The following is a 23,992-nucleotide window of genomic DNA, read 5'->3' as shown; positions in this document are numbered from 1 at the left end:
TTAACCATAAGATATACCAATCTAGGGAATCAAGTTCTGCTTTTGATTTTCATTTAATTTTTAAATAAAGAGTTCTATTTATCTTTTGAAAAAGTTAGAGAAAAAGAGATGAAGAGAGATCTTCCATCTGTTGGTTCTCTCTCTAGATGGCTACACGGCCAGGACTAAGTCAAGCTGTAGCCAGGAGCCAGGAGCTTCATTCACAGGTAGCGGGGTCCAAATACTTGGGACATCCTCTGCTATTTTCCCAAAACCATTAACAGAGAGCTGGATCAGAAATGGAACAACCAAGACATGAACCAGCACCCAATGGGATGCTGGCATCAGAGTGGCTGCGTAACTTTCTATGCCATAGCACTGGCATCTTTATTTACTGTTCAAGAAACATTTTCATTTACTTATTTTGAAAGACAGGAAGACAGAGAGAGAGAGATCTTTTATCTGCTGCTTCACTCCCCAAAGGTCGATAACAACAGAGATACATCAGGTTGAAGCCATGGGATTGGAACACAATCCAGGTAATTCAAGCATTTAAGCCATAAATTGCTGCATCCCAGGGGATGCATTAACAGGAAACTGGAAATGGAGGCCTAGAAGGGACTCCAACTCAGGTACTGCGATATTAGACACAGGTTTCTAGAGTTTTAACCTTGTTGTAGAAAATGTCATCCTCCAACCTCGAATTTAAAAAACTCTAGTTAATAATAAAGCTTCTTGTGTTTTAACCCAAATACACTGTTATCTGAAAGAGTCCCATTATTTTTACTATTTGTACTCTATATCAATAAGATTCTAACACCAGGAAATGATCTGAAAATTGCCTTGGTAATATACTACCACAGAACTTTTAAAAAGTCAAAATTAACCAATTAAAATACTGGGCTCGCTATTTTTAATCCTTCAAGCTTAAATCTCAATGTTTCAATGAAATCTCACTGAGTGACCCAAAAAGCACTCACAAGCAACTTTTAAAGCCTCAATAAACAGGCTCCTCATTTTTTCCCAAAAAAAAAAAAAAAAAAGACATTTTATACAACGCACATGTAAAATATACTAGAAACATCTTTCTATAGTTTCATTGCTGCTTTCCTGCCATTAGCTGTTGTCCTTTGGTCACTAACCTCTAGCTTGAAACACACAGTGTCTTGTCTTCCCTACAGAGGTGTTTGGAGAGCAAAAAAGGTATTTTACAGAAAGATAAAGTGCCATAAACACATACGACTTCTTACTATCTTACCGTCTGCATGACATTCAACTACAACCATACAGCAATAGAAGAAAATGAGGGTTATTGCCTAACGTAAAATTTAGTCCAGAACTTCATGGAAACAATGTTACAATATTATTACATTATGAGACAAGAATAACTATCATTTTCATGGGTGATTATGATTTCCTTATTTGTTCACAAGCTTATACATGAAGTTCCAATTATGTGAAGTACAAGGATGGTAAGCACGTGAGCCAGGGGTAGGACACAGTGACTTAAACCGTCACTCACCACACTCGTATTGGATATTCGGGTGCTTATCCAGTCCTGGCTGTACTACCTCTGATCCAACTTTTTACTGATGCTCCTAGAAGGCAGCTGAAGATGGCCCAAGTGCTTAGGCACCTGCTACCTGTATGCAAGGCAAGAAGAGGGGTTTCAAGTGTCTGGTTTTGATACAGATCTGGCTTCCGTAGACATTTGGGAAGCCAGTGAATGTTAAGACATTATTTCTTTCTCCCCTCCTCATCAGTTCCCCATTCCAATCAATCCATCAATCTTGGGGGAAAAAAAAGTAATTATGTTGCTGAGGCTCAGCTTTTTTTTACTGCTTATTAAAATAAAATTTGCTTGTAAGTTTAACAAGGAAAGTTCAAGTACTTGGGAAGAAACTGTAATTAACTTCAGACTGATCCTAGATCACTAGCAATACAAAATACAACACATGATCTGGGGAGTGCAAGTTTAGCCTAGAGGTTAAGACACTTGCATCTTAAAATGGAGTACAAGGGTCTAATTCCTGGATCCCTCCCCTTTTTCCAATTTCATCTCTTTTCTCCTGGGCTAAGCAGCACTGGCTAAGGCCAACACAAGACAGCCACAATTTCTTGCTGGGTGAACACAAGCTGAAGTGACAGCCAGCCTTTGAGTTGTAAGAAAAGGCACCAATTCTTTTCTATTCTAGAGGGAGGTAGAGAAAGAAGGACAGGGAACAAGAAACTTCTTCCAAACCTGTGGCAGAAAATGACATTTTGGATACAAACAGAACACTAGAGACATACATACATATTCTTGAAATAGGAGCACAATCTACAAAGAAAAATCAGGGTACCACAATTACAAGCATTACAAATCTTTCTATAAGATGGAAGGCTCGAGAAGCATAGAAAGGGAAAAGTATTTTAAAGCTGTCATTTTAGTAGTACAACAATGTAGTGTCTTGGTAACACAGTCTTAATAATAGCATTAATATGAGCTTCAGAAAAGGGAGTCAAAACTAACGGAACGAAAACAAATCAGTACCAAAAAGAAAAAAGAGGGGAAACAGCACCTTCAAATTGAAAATAGCTTAGCATCCAGTCCTAGATAACAATGGTCAAAGAAAATGGCATCAATCTGCTGAAGACTATGTTATTATTCTAAAATGATAGCTAGTAAAACAGTATCAAAAACAAAAAAAAACAAATGCCCATTGGAATGATCATTCAAAAATATGTTCTTAGCAATGTCATACCAGAAATGCAACAAATCAAGGAAAAAGTGATTGCTAAAAAAAAAAAAAAAAGAAAGCATTAAGGATTTCTAAATTTGTCTTATTCATACCATAAATACAAACAAATGGTAAGGAAATAAAATCTAGAAGATATTTAGGAATAAAGACACACAATCTATTGAACAACAAAAACCATAAAATATCTAAAAACTACATATCATATTCTTCTCTTGGAAAATTTAATAACTAAAATTAAAATGGAAATTAAGCTTTTCTGTATTTTACACATAAGACTATGGTGGACTTGAATAAAATGGTTGACACTAACCATAAAAGCTATGAGAAAAAAGGAAAGGAATGGACTACTCCAGCAGATGTCAAAATATTAAAAATAGGAAAATAATATGGGCATTAGAAGTAGGGGTGTCATTATTATCTAGCAGAAAAGGGACAGCTAGCATCAGAAGCCAGCAAGCTATGGCATACAAACCAAAATTTGCCCTTGGCTATTTTCATAAAGGGAGTGTGGCAAGAACCCAGCAATGCCCATCATTTGCAAACTGGTTAAGGTTGTCCTCCTGCAAGAGTCAGTAAGTATCTGCAAATCTGAAAATACTGACTGGCCCTTTCAGGGAAAAAAAAAAAAAAAAGAAAAAGAAGGCATCTAGCCCTTCATTTATGTAATAGTGAGTTACCATCTGGAAGAAAACAAAAGTGGGTCCCCTGTCTCATATGATACACAGTGAGAAAAGGCCTGCCTAACAAAGAAGCAGCCCATTACACTACAAAGGAAAACTCCATGCTGGTTTCCCAGGGACTCAAGGCCTGCTGCTCCTGCTGGATGGGGCAGAGGGAGCCAGGCCCTCCAAGCAGGATGTGTTTCCCAAGAGACATCCTAACTTTGTCACAGTGCCTGTCCCAGTGTATCTTTTCAAAAAGACTGACACAAAATTAAAAGCAGCAGTATTCACTTTAGTAACCATAAAGCCCCACTTTTTGGTCTCTGGTTTTTCTGCTAGATATAATTTCAGGATATTGACTAAAGTGGAAAAGAATGGAAGAACAGAACTGTAATTTCTCACTGACATTGCTGTAACGGAGGATGAGGAATCCTAACACACATGACAATAATGTGCCACATACTCCCATGGTTCACAATTTACAAATTTCATAAATCAACATTTCTCAAAAAACCCTGGGATCCTTCTTTGGGTTTCAAATGCTAAATGAATCCCTGACATCCTAGTTTCCATTAGAAAAATGTACTCTTTTCTCTCTAAAACTTCTAAGCATCTAGATTCTTAAGCATTCTCAGCACATTCAGCAGAAGTTAAGTAAAATGCCTAGTAAACCTAAACAGAAAACAGAAATACTAGTACGGTTTTAGTGACATAAATGGATTCTATATTGAAATGATAACTAGGGAAAGCAGCAAAATCCTGGGGATTTTGAAAAAAAAACTAAGTTTTAAATTCTATTTAACTGTATTAATTTAGGACACATAAATAACCTCTTCCAAATACAAGTAGGAACCATTTTAACTTTGCTATAGACAGGAATTACTTACAAGCTCCATGTTTTCACAACTGAAAATGTTAGGTGTTTCCTGAAAAGATGCTCTAATTTTATTTATAAACTCAAGAATTACATGCAGAACAATGCAGCTGACTAAACGATCTTTGTTGAATAACTACGAATGGATATTCAGATAATTAAAGCTCCCTTAGGATTCCCCTTTCTTTAGAAAGTTGAAATCGCCTTAGTAAGGGCTGACTCCTAGCTTTGCAGTCCAGCTACCCCTTTGTCCCACCCAGTACCCAGTCGCCTCATACTCACAATGTCCCTTGTGGCCATACGGCTCTTTTCATGAGCCACTGCCAACCTGAATTGCAGCCACCAGATCTCCCAGGATGCAACATTAGCCCATAAGTAAGTCTACCTCAAGCAACATTGGACTACAGACTCACTACAGACCTCTTTTTCATGGAACTCAGAGTTGCCAAGTTTGTATCTTTAGTTTCTTTCCACCTTTAGAATACAGGCTTCTTGATGGGGTGACGCGTGATATTAATCACCACTTGCATACCATTCGCACAGCAGAGTCCACGACATGTAAATATTTTTAAGTGGACAAACTTGATAACTGAATGACTGACACAAACTTTTCTTACTCAAAGTATATTGGCAAGACAATCTCTGTGAATCCGCTGCTTCTTTAAAAATAAAAACTATGTACCTAGTTTTGACAGACAACATAAATACTAACGTATACATATTTCACTGCCATTTTACAAATCCTTCTGACATATATGCTCATTAATCACCATCTGTTTATGCGTGCTATTCTGGATAACATTTTGGTTACATTTCTGAAACATTTCCTGCCATTAACCTCATCTCTAGAATACCAGCTAATATGAAGCACCTGGATTTCAGGAACACAAACCTGAAACCCACACACCAAACTAAACTGTTATGTAAATGACAGAAATGACACATTTTGGTATCAATATCTCAGAGAAAACTCCTGGACCAATTTAACTTTTACCACTGAGATTTTGTCACTTGATTATAGTCATTTGGAGCTCACGAAAAATGCAGCATAAACGGAAAAGAAACAATTTTCCAACACTGCTTACAAAAGTCAGACTTTAAAAACATCATTAGTCCAGGTTTACTAGAATCCTAGCAACTTATTTGGTAAGGAGGGGGCTTTGATTTTTGCTCTGAAAATATGGCAAGCTTAATTTTTCTAAGAAACAAACAAAAAAATCTTCATGAATCAAACTAAAGTCTGGATTTGCACTCAGTTTTCATTTGTGGGACCCCAAACAGTGAAATGAATCCTTGAGTTTCAGTTTTCTCATAGGTAAAAGCAATGAATGATTCCTCTACCCTAGAATGACACTGAGGTTTCAGTAAAATAGAACAGGCTGTGCTTAAGCATGCCTAGTGCTCCTTTCTCCCTGGCTGCAAAGGAACTGTATCAGGATTCTGCAGCATAACATAACCAGGTTAGCAAAACCGATATTCTTCAATTATCTACTGCTAGTCCATAGTGTTCAGGCTTAAAAAAAAGTATTTTCCTTTCTCTTTTAGATTTATTTATTTTTATTTGAAGGCAGAATGGGGGGGGGGGGGGGAAAGATAGAGAATCTTTCATCTGCTATTTCATTCCCCAAATGGCTGAAATGGCCAGAGTTGAGCCTATCCAAAGCCAGGATCAGGAGTTTTTTCAAGTCTCCCACATGGGTGCAGGGTCCCAAGGACTTGGGTCAGCCAATGGTGCTTTCCCAGGCCACAAGCAGGAAGCTGGAGTTGAACTGAAGTAGTTGGGACACAAACCAGCACTCATGACACACCAACACTGCAGCTGGATGGCTAGCTTGCTGTGTCACCAATGTTAACCTCTTTTCTTACTAATTTTAAGGTCTCAAATAGTGCAGAGATTTTGTATCTAAAGAAATGGCACTGCTAACCAATGAGCTTCCTGAGTAAAAGATATACCTCACAGAATACAACTACCACACAAACTAACCAGATGTAAAATCCCTGACAACAGAAATATGATACTACCTTCACATCACTTAATTTTTAAATTAGAACAGAGAGCAAAGCCTCTGTCACGCCTTCAGATTAAGAAACACCACATGGGGAAATGAAGGAGGCCATTAAAATGACAGCAAGAAGTACAACTCTAAAGCTTTCATAGTCAATTATATATGTCAACTTCCAAAATTTTAATCAAATTCAAGTGAGGATCAATATGGAAAGATGGTGAGGCTAAAAGGAAAGTTATGGACTTCCAGGTCAGTAAGAACCAATAAAAGCCCTGGGGGCTCTTGTGTCTTTCTGTTTCAGAACAAACTGCCCAAGCAGGAAGCTCAGCCCTCAAACTGTCCCCACCTGGCTGGCAGGCTTTGTCAGGCAAATTTTGAGAATTCTCCACCTTCCCACTTTCTAACTAATTATAGATTTAAGAAAAAAAGAAAAAAGAAACACATTGTTTCCCCCCCCACCCTTACTCCCTCTCCACAACACATACATTCATTCTTTCCTATGTAAAGTAATAATAAAATGCACTTCTCCCAAAGGAGCTTTAAAAAAAAAATCATTTACAACAACAAAATCATGATATAAATACAGAATTCAGAACTTAATCCAACAGATGAAGCATAAATTTTAAAACAGTTCTGGGATTTTTTCAGTAATGTCTTCAGAGTCTATGGTATATAGGTATATTTTATTCAATTAAATTCTACAATAAAATCCTCTGACAGGCTGGGAGAATGACTAGTGATATGTCACCATGGAGCTCCTGGTACATAAAAAAACAGAATTAATGAATGGTAAGTGATTTAATGAACTAACAAAAATATATATGCTAAGTACTTTGCTAGACGTTGACCACATAGCATGAGAAATAATCTAGCATTCGGAAAAACATGAACGATTTGAACACTGTTATCTGCAACATAAAATCAGAAATGATCCACTTGGGGCGGGGCTGACCCAGGTGCTGGCTGCTACACCTCTCATCCAGGTCCTTACTAACACGCCTTAGAAAGCAGTGGGGGATGGCCCAAGTGTGTGGGCCCCTGCTACCCATGTGGGAGAACCAGAGGAAGCTCCTGGCTCCCAACTTCAAAACAGTCCAGCTCTGGTCATTGTAGCCATTTGGGGAGTGAACCAAAAGATACCTCTATGTCTCTCTTTGTGATTCTGCTTTTCAAATAAATAAACTTTTTTAAAAAAAGTCTGAACAAACGAAAGAAAGAATCCTCATTCTTACTGGGTTTTCTCTTTGAACAGTTCTGATAGTTCTATAAAAGACTGTAAAATAACTACAGAAGTAACTATACATAAAACTGTGAAACATGGGGCTGATGCCATGCGTTGCTGTGCCAGTATCTCACATGGGTTTCAGTTCATGTTGGTGAGCATTTGAGAGATTCCTCCAGGTCTCCGTGGGCAGAGGTCCAAGGACTTGAGCCATCCTACGTTACTTTCCTGGGTCATAAGCAAGGAGCTGGATGGGAAATGGAACAGCCAGGATAAGAACTGGCACTCACAAGGGATACCAGTACTGCAAATGGAGGATAAGCTTGCTATGCCCATCACACCAGTCATAATAAAGGATTTTAAAGGTACTCTACAGAAACATATCTTTTCTTTACCTGATGTAAATATAAAACATGAGTTTATTATCTATTTTACTGTATAATACTGCGGAATCAAAAGATCAGTTGATTTCCATTATTCATACCACGAATATTTAGTTAAGTAACAGGAATTACCAAAGGATGAACCACTGCTCTTAAAGAAAATAAATGATTGCATTTTGTGAGCTTTGGTCACAAAGTGTTGATCAACTTATGAACAGATAACCTTTTATGTGTGTTAATGTTTAAAATCAGCTCAACTCCTGAGGCTCCTTTTAAATAGTAAAATCACCATGAAAAAGGTACCAAAAGGAGAAAACCAACAATACAGACTGTCAGCATCACATGTATCCATAGCATGAGAGGTGAAACAATTACAAAGAGTGTCACTTTGCTCAGCTTTGGCTGAAAACTGAGTGTTGAGTAAATCAAACTTTTTACATAAATACACCTATCAATGACCACAAAAATTGTTCTTAGTGCTGGCTTTGACTCACAAATTTCAGCAACTAGGTAAATCTGAAAACAGATTCTATAATAACTATCAACTTAAACAAGGTAAGTATTTCAGTGAAGTCTCTTATTCCTACTAAAAGTCACAGATCAAAAAAATCCTAATGAATTGTTTAGTTAGTATGCAAACATAAGCATTTTGAATTTGTGTGCTTCAAGAAGCAAGATGTCTGAGGCTCTCAGTATTTTTAAAATAGCACTTCCTACCTGATATATTCTAAACGGGATATAACGAAATCCATTTTCTTCAGCAGGATATTCCATGAGTTTGCGATTGATGGCCCAAAACTGGTCAAATCTGTCTGAAATCATATAAAATTTTTATTAGAATAAATATTATAACAATAATTCAGATGAACAGAATAATATTTCAAACATTCTCCTGAATATTCCTGAAAGGCTACACATACAACATTAACACTTTCTACATTATTGCCTAGTCACTCTGTCTCTCATTAAGACAAACTAAACACAATAATCAAAACAAAAAAGATCAAGCAGGGGCAGCTGTTTTCACTCACCTGTTCCTACTCATCCTATCAAAGCATACAGCCAGAGCTCAAAGAGACTTAATTGGTCATCAAAATTTAGATACAGAAACAAAGTAAAAAACTGAATTCAGTGAAGATTAAATGATGAATACAGCTTAGAAAGCCTATGTTAGGAATATGAAAGGCCAGGCCTGGGGTGGGCAGGGCCAGGCTGCAGCACCTGCTGATATCAAGAAGATCTAAGGGTGGGCTAGACTGGACTAGGCTGAGCATCCCATGGGACACATGAGAACCTTGTCTAGGAGCAGGCCTAGAGACTCTCAGGTGTCTCCTCAACAAGCCTGCAGCACCCACTGACACAAGCACCCTTCCATGTGCTTAAAAACTGGGTCTGGGAACTGGAATGGTAGGATTACTTGCGAGGAGGAGGGGAGTGTGGGGTCTCCCTAGCTGGGCCACGACCCATTGGTGCAGGCATGGCTTGGGATGGGGGTAGGCCATGCCAGGCCAGGCCACTGCGCCCGCCCACTCACACAATAGCAGGTCTGGGGACCAGCCCAACAAGTAGTTCTTGGGAGTTGTTCCATGCAATCTCAACCTCAGGGAAAATCCCATGTACATGTGGCCTAGCCTCAGAGAACATGCTGCAGACCTGGGCCACCTCTTGCTGATTCTGTATGCACACAAAAGACCAAGCAGGCAGCTTCTCTAATCCCAAAGAATACCTCAAGTACCTCATCAAAAAAGGGAAAGGAACCCAGGCTGAACAACACTACAGGTCAACTTCTCCAATAAGCGCCTAAGGACATAGACATACTGATACAGACAGGAACAGAGAACAGGTATTGGAAGTAGCATCTCACTGCCCCCCGCACAAGGAAGCCAACAACACCTTAGAACAATAACACCCTCAGGAAATTCTCCTCCCATGGACATCCTTCTCCCATTCTCTGACCCCCTCAACTGGTGCAGCAGGGTTAACATCTCCCTGAGCCCCTCTCCTACCCCAATTTCCCACTGTGGTTAGAGGCAGGGCGGAGGTCTTCCCTCTCTCACCTTCCCCTCCACTCCTCTCTTTTCCACTTTACTTGGAGACCCACGAGGGTCTACAAACTTCCTCACCTACGTAACAAACACTGAAAATAAATGAACAGATTAAAAAAAACGTATAACCATTTTTAATCCTTCTTTAATCTTTGTTTCAATGAAAAAATTACCGGTATATTTTGCATACCATTAAATTTGCCTAATGAAAGTATACAACTAATATATTTTAGCATATTCCAAGTTCAGAACATTGTCATCATCCAAAAAGAAACGTGTAGCCAGCATTACTCCTATTCATCTTTTCCTCCAGTTCCAACAATTGCTAATATGCATGAGATTTTTGAGAAAGCTCATGGATGTTATATTTTATGATTTCAAAAGTTTTGCAAGGTAGCTTTTTCAGTGATACAGAGGAAAACAGACATAATGACAGTGACATCTTTCATATGCTGGGTCACTATCCAACATTGCCTAGACCAGGGCCAAAGCCAGTAACCACATCTGAGCCTCCCAAGTAGATGGCAAAGGGCCCCAAAAACTTGAACCCTCACCTGTTGCCATCCCAGGTACATTATCAGAAATGCCAGGTTGGAAATAGGGTAGCTTCAAATGCTGTACCACAATCCTGGTCCCCATAATCCTTTAAATTCCTTTCTCCACAACTTTCGGAAGCACCCTCATATTGGTTGCCTATTCCAGAAATTTTTTATATAAGTGGAACCAGGGGGGGAGGGTGTTTTAGGCACATTCACTTCATATGTATGTTTCAGAACGTCAATTGTTTCTATGGCTGACTTGACATTTCTCCCTATGTAGTTAACCATATTTTATTTATCCATAAGTTGATGGACATCTGAGTTATTTACATGCTTAAGCTATGAGGAATAATGCTATTACCAAAGTTCCTGCGTCAATCTTTATGTGGAAGTCTGTTTTCAGGTCTCCTGGGTGAGTACTTAGAAATGGAACTGCTGGATCATATAGTAATTCTGTTTAATTTCCATGCAGCAACTGTGTTTTGAAGAATTGCCAAGGACTTTCCATAGTGACTAGGTCACTTCACATTCCCACCACTGATGTATAAGCATTTGAATTTGGCTACATCCTTGTCAATACAACAATACTTGTTGGTCATTCTCAAAATAGGTGTGAAGTGGTTTGCTCTATGTATTTTTCTTCTAACTTGAAAAGCAAAGCAACAGAGATCGTTCATTTGCTGGGCGACTCCTCAACTGCCACACTGAGCTCTGGCTGGAATCAGAGCCAGAAGCCAGAATTCCCTCCAAATCCCCCACACATAGGTGGCAGAAACCCAAGTATTTGAGTCATCATATGTTACCTCTCATGATGCATATGAGTGAGAAGCTGAACTGGAAGCTGAAGCAACACTTAAACTCAGTTCCCCAACATGGGGTGTCTGCTGTCAAAAGCTGCAGCATAACCCACTGTGCCACAACACAAGCATGGAGGCTTTGATTGGCATTTCCGTATTGACTAGTTAAGTTGAGCACCACCTTGTGCTCTTCTTTAGAAAAGTGTCTATAAATCCTTTGCCCTCCTGCTTGTCCTTATTGTTGATTAGCAAGAGTTCCCTATCTGGATACAAGCATTTTACCTGGGATATACAAATATGTTCTCCATTCTACGCACTGTATTTTAAGCAATCCCTATTTTTGACACAAAGTCGTGCCTTAAGATATCTTTTTTTTTTTCTTACTCAAATGTCACAAACAAATCTCTGGAAAACAGATGAAGAGCATTCGAACTTCAGCCCACCTAGCAACACTCTAGACGCTTGCTTCATTCAGTTTAATCTAGTGGTCATCTACTGACAGTGCCTACACCACTGTCACCACATAAAAAAGAAAACTTAGTTATTTCTTCATAATCCCTGCACTAGAGCACTACCACGGGTTTTAGGCCTTTGAGACTCTCACCCTCCATTCCCATCTGGGGAAGGTTCCTAATATGTTAGAGCTGGGAGGAGACTGAATTTGGAATCCAGTTAGTCTAGCACATACAGAACAACCAAGGCCCAGACTGTTACATGCTTAAGGACCAAGACCAGAATCTTGGTCTTCTCAGTCAAAGTCCCCTAGAGTTTCAACAGTTGCAGTTATAGACCAGTACTGTAACACAAACAGCGACTACCCTGACATCATCCTTCCAGACATGAAGCATATTTCAGTACTTTCTAAGAATGTCTATCAAATAGTAAGACATCATGTGAGAGTGAAATGAAGACAACTCTACATAAACTTGAAATTTTACTCACTGCCTTCTAAAGACATCTTCTGCGTTATGATACTTGCATGGCATGCACTCTTGAATCAAAGAATTATCTACACTACATACTTTTAAAACAACTTTTCAATTAAAACAAATCCTACCCCTGCAACTAAATACCAAGGTGACTAGAAACAAAATCTCTGGAAAATTTGTACATCATTCACACACAAACAAAATAAAAGAGAGGGGAAGAAGAGGTTAAAGCAGTGATGCTCACTCAGGAAAGACCTGCTCCCTAGGGGTCAGCTAGTCTAATGTCTGAAGACATTCGTCGGTGCTACTAGTACACAGGGGACAAAGCAGAGACATAGCTAAACACAATAGGCTGCAAAGGACAGCTTCTCAAATCAATGATCAGACTCAAAATGTCAAAGGGCAAAGGAAGCAGAACAATCACAAACAATCAGCACAGAAAGGTCATCAGAGTGGGTTTTGCATAGCTGAATGGAAAGAAAGTCGTCTAGGAAAGGGGACAGTACTGTCCAGCTATCAGTTTTGTGACTCAGCTTTAAATTCACCCTTCACTCTGTTCACTTCCAACTGAGATGACCTGACTGGGATGACCACGGTGAGCTTTCCAACAGGGCACTTCAAGAACGTGGGAACAGAGCAATCATCTGTAGTTTCCTACGGCTGCATGCGGGGTCAGCGACACAGGTTCTTAGGTGCTGCCAGCCCTGCCCTAAAAACAACTGTGCTCTCCACACGGAACCCAGCACTCTGAAGGTCTGCTGCCTAAACAAGCACAGAGGGCAGATTGAGCCATACCTGTTACGTCTGGCAGCCCACATGGTATGGTATACACTTTGCCATCCTGCCACACCTGGTCTGCATGTCCATGCTCCTCTTGCTGAGTACCTGCTCTGAGGCCCAGAGGTTACTGATCAGCTCCAGCTACCAAGTACAGATGAACATTATTTACATTATTAACAGGTCCCAAGGAGCTGGACCAGCCAGGACACGAACCAGAACCCATATGGGATCTTGTCGTGTGCATGGTGAGGATACTAGCTTCCTAAATATTAATGAAACAAGAGCATACTTATCTGTTTCCAAGCAATACTTTAAATACTGTAACCATGCTATTAGTTATTAAACGAGTCATAAAAATCAGGCTTTTATCAGTCATGGAGAACAGCACTTACAAGTAACAGAAGCATAATGGTCACTGTTCATTTACAGAGCAGTATACAATTACACATAAATGTATATAATGATTAATGCACATCATTTTCAAAAATTTTCAAATTTTGAATTTGAAAGCAAAAGAAAACTAAGAGCTTTGTAGAAGAACATTAAAAGTAGCAACCAGTAAACTCCAAGGGACAAAGGAAGAGAATGCAAATCCTTCCTGCCAGAGCTCCAGTAGCACACGTGACAAGTAGTTTTCCTTTAGTAAAACTTAATAGCTGGGTAAAAAGATTACCAAACAACGGTGAGGTAAAGCTCCTGCCCGAAGTGCCAGCCCACTTCTGATCCAGCTCCCCGCTAATGCTCATGGGAAAACAGCAAAGGATGACCTAATTTCACAAGCTCCTGTACCCATGTAGGAGACTCGGATGAAGTTCCTGGCTCCTGACTTCAGACCGGCCCAGCAATGGCCACTATGGGCATTTGGGAAGTGGAATAGCAGATGAAGATCTCTCTTTCCTGTACTATAAACTATAATTCTTTCCTTCAAATAAACCTTTAAAAAATCATTCCCAAATCAAAGATTTTTTTTAAAAGTGAAGCGCCGTTCTTGGAAAAATATTCAGTACATATTTAAGAAAAACTTTTTTTTGTTTTTTTAAAGATTCATTTATTTATTTATTTTTATTGGAAAGTCAAATATACAGAGAGGAGGAGAGTAGAGATAAAGATCCTCTGTCCGTTGACTCACTCCCCAAGTGGCCACAAAGGCTTCTGAAGCTCGGAGCCTCTTCTGGGTCTCCCACGTGGGTGCAGGTTCCAAAGGTCTTGGGCCGTCCTCTACTGCTTTTCCAGGCCACAAGAAGGGAACTGGATGGGAAGCAGGTTCCAGGGTTAGAATCAGTGTCTATATGGGGTCCCCATGCATGCAAGGTGAGGATTTAGCCACTAGGCTATGACGCTGGGCCAGAAATGAACTAGTTCAAAGACAGTTTCTCCATTTTTTCTTCTCTGAGTTAAACTTAATATTAATATTCCTCCTGGACATTTTCTAAAATCCAGGAAGAACATTCTGATTTTGTGGATGCATATTGCACTATGTACCTGAAACTTGCATCCTGTGATCCTCACATGGAAAAACAACAGAGTGGTAACTTTAGAACCAAGTCAACTGGTTGGGCCCTCAAACACCAGCAAAGGGGAGTGCATACACCATCCACAAGCAGTTGGTTCACAGTAGCCCAAGTACACTCCAGTCTCTGAAGCAAAGCAAACGGCTAAAAGCCACTATTAAGAGAACCATACAAGAGTTCACACTGATCAAGAACAATATTCAAATCAATACTACAAGTTGCCATGTAATATATGTACTGTTTTAACCAGAGGCTTTCAAGATATGTAACGGAAAGCATATCTAAATATAGACCTGTGTGAATTAATTTTTTTCATACACAATACTTACACATCTTTGTGAGACAAACAGCAGGAAAAAAGAAAGAACAGTAATGACTAGTAGAATGCTTAAAGCAGACGTTAAGTAACAAACCTGTACCTTGTGGACCATTTGTTGTCTGCCTCAGACAATTCTAAATCCCCAAGGTAGCTCTTTGCCTTGGCAGAGAACTAGAGCTACTGCTTGGGGTCAAATACTTCTGACACACATTTGGTGGAGAGTTTCTAAGCAAAGCAGAGTGTCCCTGAAAAGGCTCCAAGGGCCCTGGAAGCTCCAGGGAGCACAGAAGTGGACAGGTCTCTGCATCAAGGCTGAGGAGTGCTGCTCCTGCAGAAAGCTGCCCTAAGTCTGGACTCACACACTCCTAGGTCAAATGGGACTGTGCACAGGGGAATTTTTTGGCTTGAATGAGTAATAAAAACTTGGATCCCAAGACATCCTTGACCTGGACTGTGAAGAAGAAATGGAAGCACATTTATTCTCTTGCCCCAGTATGTAAGTGCTCCCATCTGGAGAGAAGCCAATACATATTAAGATATTTAGAGTGCAGTTACTTCCCCAATGGTCACTGCTGCACATTCATCTAAGTCATCTCTCATATGAACCACACCATGGCATCTTGTACAGTCTTTTGAAACTCATTAATACATCACTAATGAGTAAATTTCCAACTATTTTCCAATGGTCATAAAGATGAATGTTTTCTAGCACACTTCTGCTTACCACTGGGCTCACACTCCCTGTCCTAACTCTGCTGCTGTCAGCATGGCAAGCAGCCAGCATGTCCGTAATCAAGCATGCTGTGCCTGCACACGCACACTCTTCTATTCACCAATGCGCCATCCATCCCCCAGGAATGCTATGGTTTCAGCCTGTCCAACTTATTAACTTACCAAATTCCTACCTTACTGCCTTACCTGGTTCCCAGGCCAACAACTTTTGAGCCCTAGAGAAAGCCAAGCTCATGGCTTCAGCCACCTGGAGCCCTGGATCATCACACAGCATCTTCCTCCTCGGAAGTCAAGCCTCCTTGGGAGGAGCACCTCCTCGGCAAACTGCCCACGTCACCCTAGCTAACAAGCCCCACTCTGCACTCATTCCTCAAAACCTGAGAGCCTAGACGCTTATTTGAATACGCCTACTGACATGTTTTATTATTTAGTTGTCTCTCCCTCAATTAACATATCAAGTTCTGCGAGAGTGAGGACCAAAGCACATAGCATCTATTCAACAAATGTTTGCTAATGACTAAATAATGAAGTGCAACATGAATATAGCCACTCCTACCTTCTCCATCCTAATTGGAACTGGAGGCCCACATGGGTCTGGAACTCCCTCAACATTGTAATAAAATTTTATTTTAAAGTTTTTTTTTAGCAATTAAAAAAAACCCCACCAATATAGGCAAATGAAGACAACCAAAAGAAGGAAGGACAAATGTAGTATCACATGTGGCATGGTGGAAAAAAGCATGCATTGCACTGAAGCCAAATGGCGGGAGTGCACAGCTCACCGTTACCACTTTAAGGGTAGGTAACATTGAGCAATACTCATAACATTCTACATTTCCGCTTCTTCATTTCTCAAGTGAAGATATGAATAGTACAAATCGAAAAAAATTAAAAGGAGTTGGCACATACAAAGTTATTTCAAGCATGTCCAACACAAAGTAAGTGTTATCGACAGCAGCATTTGCCTTATCATTTCTCAGCGAGCTTCAAGATCTCACATGGTTAGTCAATGCACTGTCAGGACCAAAGTCCTGTCTCAAACCCCATACCCATTGTGTTTGGCTTGGGACTGCGAAATGACAAAATCTGCAAGATTGCTGTCTGCTGTAGTTACACGACTGAGCAGCCTTTGATACTGTGCAACTAGTGGTGATACGGAGAGCTTTAACACCATTCAGCTGTAATGCTTTATAATACCTAACGACCCAATCTTTTGCCTCCCTGCTTGTGCACCTGCAGGAACTTGGAATTGAATGCAGAGCTGGGACTCAAACCCAGGGAATTCAAATTTTTAAGTTGGATTCAATCACTATATTTTAACCATACATCAGGAAAAGCTATCCATGACTACTGACAAGTGAAAAATCTTCCCACCCAAGGTGCTCCCAATGGTAGCTGGCACTGCAGTATATACAGCACCATTTCCCAACTCTGGCAGCTCACCAGGATCAACTGAGGAGCAACACACAAAAGCAGAGGACTGCACAGACCAATAGCCTCATGTCCTGCACTGGGACTTGCTGAACGCTCTCCAGAGGACCCTAACATGTAGCCCAAGGCAGCAACTGCCAAGTGTAATGGAAAATACATTCACTTCAGTATGACAGATCTATTTCAAATCCAGTTCCACCTATTAATCCTAGAAGCTCATTTTCTCATCTGCAAAGTTGATCATACTTGGCTAATTCCTGTGATAATACTTAGCTAATTCCTGTGAGGAATTACTGAAGAAGTGAGAATGTATACGGTGTTCAGTAAATTTAGTAAGCCCAAAGTAAATTATTTTCTATATCAAACCCAAATCATTTTTCTATAATGGCTACATGGAAAACATCCCTTTAGAAGGAGTTCCCAAATTGAAAACACTCATATTATAATACTACACCTTAATTCTAGGCACTCAGAAGAAAAAGCATGATTAGTTTTTATTTTAAGAATTTGTGTATAGTAAAATCTATCCAACTATTTGTTCCTATGAAGAACCCAACTGAATACGAGCAGCTACAGAGAATGAAAAACTCAAGCACAAAACTAACTCCTTGGATGGAGCAGGCAGACAGGAGGAGGCTTTTATCCCAAACCTGAAGACTCCTAGATCCTCACCAAGGACTATCAGTATGAGCACTGAGGACTACATCCCTACTGCCAAGGAGACCACGGGGAAATGGAGTGCCTTCGGAGACCAAGAACTCTGAGGTCACCCACACCCAATTGGATCTACCACATGGGATGGAAGAAGCCCAAATCCTGCCATGCAGGATCCAAGGTCATTGGAACAACAACCAGGATCCCTGAGTAGTTCGCAGAAACAGAAGAACAGTAAACTTCCTTCAGGACTAGGGAGAGGAGCTTTCTCTGGTCCTTGTCTGCTTCCAATTTTGGGTCCCCACCCCCTCTCGTAATAACCATCAGGAGCGCTCCAGAAACTCCTCAAAAACAAACAAACAAACAAACAAAACTAGAATAGATAGAACAACAAGGAAAGCTTAGAAACAGACAGGAAACGGTCAGCGGGGATGCACTTATAACTCACTGGGTGGGACACAAAGATTAGTTACTCCTCACTGGGGTATGGAAGATTTCTCTGCACACCCCTCCTAAACATGCTAACCTAAACTGTTGACATATATCCTGTTAGAATTATAGAGTTAGACCACCTGAAAAACAGCCAGGTTCAGCAAAAACGTGCTTCAATGCTATAAACTGCTAAATACTAAAATTAAAATAGGCATGAGACAGCTGAATAGCAATCTAAGCCATTTTAAGGTGTATAGAACACGGTTGAATAGAAACCAAAACTGAAATGTCTATGAAGAAGTCACAGGTTGTGGTTGAGAACCTGCATTTTCCTATTAACATATTGGTTAATCAATACCATGTCAATTAATGCCACAATGTTGTAAATGGTTGGAAATATTATGTTGGGGCTTTTAATTGATTGGGATGATACTCTGCCGGCTCTACCTTCAGACCAGAGATGGTCTCACCAAGAAACCATTGAACTTACCAGGACAATAAGATGCTGGACTTTATGCTTGGTAAATACCTCCAATGAAAGAATGTCAACTGGATTTGAGCTATGGAAATGCAACAAGGTGGAGCAATCCGCTGTGGGGGGAGGGTGTGGGGAGAGGCGGGGGGACTCCCAGTGCATAAAAAACGTATCACATAATGCCATGTAATTAATTTAAAAAAATGAAATGCAATAAAAATATGTTTAAAAACAAAACAAAACAAAACAAAACAAAACAAAACTAACTCCTTCATTCACCTAATATGTAGCCGGCAAAATCAAATAGAAACATAAAGCAATCATACTTTCTAATAAAAATTAGCTTAGTCCTTTCTTTGTACTAGGAATGCTTGATATTTCAAGTGCCCTCCACCAACCCAACCCTATTTCCTCAAATGGCAGAGATTGACAACAGCTCAGACACCTCACTGAAAAGTAGGTAAGAAGATTAGGCTGACCAACAGTGGCATTAAACAATACATCCACTTGGCTGCCTCATCACTGCTAACTGCTTTTTGTTCGTGAACAATTACGGTTATGTTTATAAAAAGTTTGTCTATAAGCAATATCCAGTTAGAGTAACAATTTTGTTTATATGCCAAATTCTTTTTGCTTAAAAAAAAAAATACAGTTCCAAGCACAGGAAAATGAGTCACTGCAACAACTAGAAGTACTAGTTACCAAGTTCTGATGGAACAGAAATTTCACAAATAGTATGATTTCCATTTTGTACTGTGAATCAACTCTTTGCCATTGATTATTCATATGAATGATCAAGTGCTGGGGCTGAAGCTGTATAGTAGTAAGCTTAGCCTCTACCTGTGATGCTTGCATCCCATATGGGTACTAGCTCAAGATGTGGTTGCTCCTCTTCAAACTTAGCTCTCTGCTAATGTGTTTGGCAAACAGCAGAGGATGTTCCAAGTCTCTGGGCAACCTGTACCTTTGCAGGAATCCCAAATGGGAGTTTCTAGCTTAAGCTTGGCCCAGCCCAATGTGGCCAACTGGAAAGTGAACCAATAGGTTAAAAAAATAAAACAAAACTCTGTCCTTTAAATACACACAAAAAAATTTTAAAGGATGACATCTTTTGGGTCCCAGAATTTAAATTCTGCTTGTGAGAGGAGTCCAGATCATTCCCTCAACTTGGAATACTTTCATGACAACCATCTGTTTTCTACCTCTTTCTTCTTTCTTTACAGCCTCAGTTTTCAATATAATAATTACGTAAAGGCTATTTGCTTCTCCTACTATAGTGAAGGAAGAGGTCATGAGTGTCATTCACCAAAGAATATCCTGTTCCTTGCACAGAATTTGGCACATGGTATGTTCCAGCCAATCCATACTACCACATTCTGCACACAACATTCCTATAGTAAAGACTCAATTAATCACCATGAAGATGGGAACCAATGAATGCAGCTCTCAAGATTTGATTAACGTAAAATTGCAAATAATATAAATCTGTGACCAATATTTATAACAATGGAAGAATAAAAATTTCCAGGAATGCAGATGAAAAGACCAGCAATACTGGTACCTACTGATGTTGGTTGTCACTATACTTTTTCTGCTCTTATTTATGCAACACAACCCTAACTGATCTCATGTCCGGCAAATTTTTTCCTATCTAAAGATATAAAAGGAAGGCTATCAAATAAGAGCCTTTCATTGAAGATAAAAGGCACAAGAAGACTACTTATACTTTCTGACAACTGTACTTCTAGAAATCTTACACTACCAACACCTAAAATAGCATTTTATATAGTAACAAAATAATGGAAATCGAAACTTCCAGGTGCACACACAGACAATGGCTTCAATGGAATTAAAACTTGTCTTTGCTTTTACAGCCTTGCTATATCATCACAGTATTTCCTTTCGGTAAATTTGCCCTTCCAAGAAAAATCAATAAATCTTTGGAAAAAAAAAAGTTAACAGGTTTGGGTTATTAAAACCAAATATTGAAACGCCTAGATCTGGTTTCTTGGTCAGCTCCCAATTCCAGGTTCCTGATACTGCACATCCCAAGGGGCTGCTGGTGATGGCTTTAGTGCTGCAGTTTTTTCTATTACACAAGAGACCTAAATTTGGTTCCACACTCCTGGCTTCAGACTGCTCCAAGCCCAGCTAGTGTGGTCATTTGGGGAATAGACTGAACCAGTGGGTGAAATGTAACTATCTATTATCTGCATTCTCTCTTTAAAATAAATAAAACATCTTTCTTAAACAAACAACAGAAAAAAAAAGGTGCGGTAGCCTAGTGGCTAAAGTCCTCACCTTGCACACACCAGGATCCCATATGGGCACCAGTACATATTCTGGCTGCTCCACTTTCCTTCCAGCTCCCTGCTTATGGCCTGGGAAGGCAGTGGAAGACAGACTAAAGCCTTGGGACCCTGGCTCCCGGCTTCGGACTGGCTCAGCTCCAACTGTTGCAGCCACTTGGGGAGTGAACCAGTAGGTGTTAAGATCTTTCTCTCTGTTTCTCCTTTCTCTGTAGATTTGACTTTCCAATAAAAATAAACAAATCTAAAAAAAAAATTTTTAGAAGACATTCCAACTTTGAGATAAAAGAGATTTACATGTTCATGCACTAGTAGGTGTGCATGCTGCTTTACCTGAGACCAACACTCAGTCTAATATTTGACAACCTGTAGCAAAAACAAGGCCAATTCAACCCGTCTCATTCCAAAGAGCTAGAACCAGTACAACTATCTTACCTATTATTTACCAAACAGAAGTATCTGTAAAATAGTCTCCTTGTTTTAATCATTGGCTAATTATCACTTCTTTTTTACAAGGCAGTTTTAAGCTAAAATATCACACTGTCTACTAATTTATTTTAATCATCCACAAAAGAATGACCAGTTTAGAAAGAATGTATATTTTAGACATTTTTAGCAGTCAAAACCTGGCTTTAATTGAAGATACATTGAATTTAAACAGTCTTGCTTCAATTTCAAGCATCCTAGTATTCTCAGAAGTGCAAGACTGAAAACTAAATCATGGCAAATACAGATTTCTACAACTCTTCAGCTTATAAGAAAAAAGGTTTGACATTCAACAGAAATAAACCAGTACATGTAGTGACAACTCCTCACAAATTAAATGACTTTCTTTTCGTTTTTGTGGTAATAACCTTGTTTCACAGGGAGGTGAGACGTTTCTGTACCTAAAATGAAAATCCATAAAAAATACTGAAAGGCACAGTATGTCTTAAATGAGTTTTCTTGGTTTCATAAGCTTTTCTTATTTCTCTTTCACAGAGGTCTGCAAAATTAAAATTAGCATTTGAAAGCATTCAAAAACTTGCTTACATCTTGCTTTAGCTCCACTACAGGTGCAACTCTGAATGAAATTTCCCATCTGCTTTGTCACAATTTTGACAAATTTATAATTACACTAACCAGGTGAACTACTGACTTCACAAACTGATAGCAACATCTTTCATACATAAAAAATTTTAAACAAAAAAAATCTACTTTCATAAAAAACTGAACTAAAGTATTCCTCTATATTATACTTTTCTGAAACTCCTACTGGAAAGCTCTATCACTTCCTAGTGGTGTTAGAAATACAATAAAGGAAGCATTCAGTGATTATTTTCTCTGCTCTCTGCCTACAACCATAGTAGGTGGTGAGGAATTTAAAAATCTAAGATATTCTCCAACAAGGAGTGCTAAGCTAGCAGAACACATAAACCACATAACCTTACCAGAGTGTGCTCAAATACAACAGCAAAATGGATACAAATGGGAACACCAACAATCACAACATGGGTCTGCGAGTTCCAGAAGAGACTGTGCTTGTATAGTCAATCAGCGCTGAAAGTTCAGCAGCCTTTCACATGGTGTCAGGCACATGTTGAGTATTCTATAAATACTTGCAAACTAATCATATAAATGAAGACTTCATATAGAAAGTGGAAAGAAGCAGGCGTTAGAAGCATAGGAGTTGTTGGCAGGCATTTGCCACAATGGTTAAGACACCACTCCAGAGAGGGTATACCTAAGAAGCCGTTGAACTTGACGGGACAATAAGTTACTGGACTCTATGTTTGGTATACGCTTGCAATGGGGAAATCTCAACTGAACTTGAGCTGTGGTTATGCAACAAGGTGGAGGAATCCACCATGGTGGGAGGGTTTGGGGAGGGGTGGGGAGAACCCAAGTATCTATGTAACTGTGTCACATAATACAATGTAATTACTGAAGTTAAATAATAAATAATTAAAAAAAAAAAAAAAGACACCACTGGGACATTCACGTCCATTATCAAAGTACCGGGGGGGGTTGAGTCGTGGCTCTACTCCCAATTTCAACTTCTTTCCAATGTACATCCTAGGGGTCAGCAGGTGATGACTCAAGGAGTTGGGTCCCTGCCACCCACCCAGAGGCCCAGGCTAAGTTCCTGGCTGTAGGCTTCAACCAGTCCAGTCTGGGATACAAAGGCTTGAGGAATGAACCGGTGGATGGGATTTTTTCCTTTTTCTTTCTGCACCTTGCAAATTAAACAGATTTTTTTTTAAATGAGCTGCAATTAAATGGATAACTATGTAGGGAAAAGGCATTTTAGCTAAAACTTTAATAAGAGAGGGAGATCCTAATAAATAGTTTGCTCTCCAAATGCTTGTGACAGTAGAGGCTGTGTCAGCAAGAACCAAGAAGCCATGAACTCAACCTGGGTCTCTTTCAGGATTGGCAGGGACCCAAATACTAGAGCTACACCTTGCGTTTGACCAGGATACAGAATATCAAACACCTGGAAATAGGAGCCAGCACTCAGAACTGCAATGCTGGTGTTTTTTTGTTTTTTTTTGTTTGTTTGTTTTTTGTTTTTATTTGGAAAGATTTTATAAAGAGTAGAGACAGAGAAAAAGCTCTTCCATCCATTGGTTCACTCCCCAAGTGGCCACAATGGTAGGAGCCGAGACAATTCGAAGCCAGGAGCCAGGAGCTTCTTCCCGGTTTCTCACGTTAACTGCGGGGTCCCACAGATCTGAGCCATCCTTGACTGCTTTCCCAGGCCACAAGCAGGGAGCTGGAAGGAAAGAGAAGCAGCTAGGATACAAACCAGTACCCGTAAGGGATCCCGGTGCATACAAGGCAAGGGCTTTAGCCATCAGGCTGCCACACCAGGCACATGGGATGTTGTTATCTTAAGGAGCATCTTAACATCTAGGAAACTGTCTGCCCTAGATACGTAACATTCTGAGTGACATTCAGTCTTGGGTTTGGTAAATGTTGTCTGAAATGACAAGGTAATAATTTTCTGGGGCTTTTGGACCACATGTTCCCCATCACCACTATATGACTGTTGCATGGCATGACAGCATCCAGGACAACATATAAATGCAGTTACGGTGGCTGAATTTCTGCCAATCTTCATAAAAACAGGTGGCTTACCCACAACCACAGTTTACTATCCACATCCTAGAGACTCACTGAGACTCTCCAG

At 39.8% G+C, this 23,992-nt stretch overlaps 1 protein-coding gene across 4 annotated transcripts in view; it reads right to left on the bottom strand.

Moving 5' to 3' along the window:
* Positions 1–23,992, bottom strand: part of ATG5 (autophagy related 5) — a 111,352-nt gene that overhangs the window by 37,445 nt on the left and 49,915 nt on the right. For 3 of the 4 annotated variants that reach the window (XM_058660246.1, XM_058660254.1, XM_058660260.1), the window contains one exon: positions 8,585–8,679. In XM_058660246.1, coding sequence (XP_058516229.1) covers positions 8,585–8,679 — 95 coding nt within the window. The remainder of the gene's footprint in view (positions 1–8,584; positions 8,680–23,992) is intronic. The other variant, XM_058660268.1, reaches the window with a different exon arrangement.

Source organism: Ochotona princeps, chromosome 1 (assembly GCF_030435755.1).
Source record: "Ochotona princeps isolate mOchPri1 chromosome 1, mOchPri1.hap1, whole genome shotgun sequence".
In the NCBI taxonomy this organism is placed as follows: Eukaryota; Metazoa; Chordata; class Mammalia; order Lagomorpha; family Ochotonidae; genus Ochotona; species Ochotona princeps.
The sequence above is the reverse complement of the archived record's forward strand: the minus strand, read 5'-3'. Positions and strand labels throughout refer to the sequence as shown.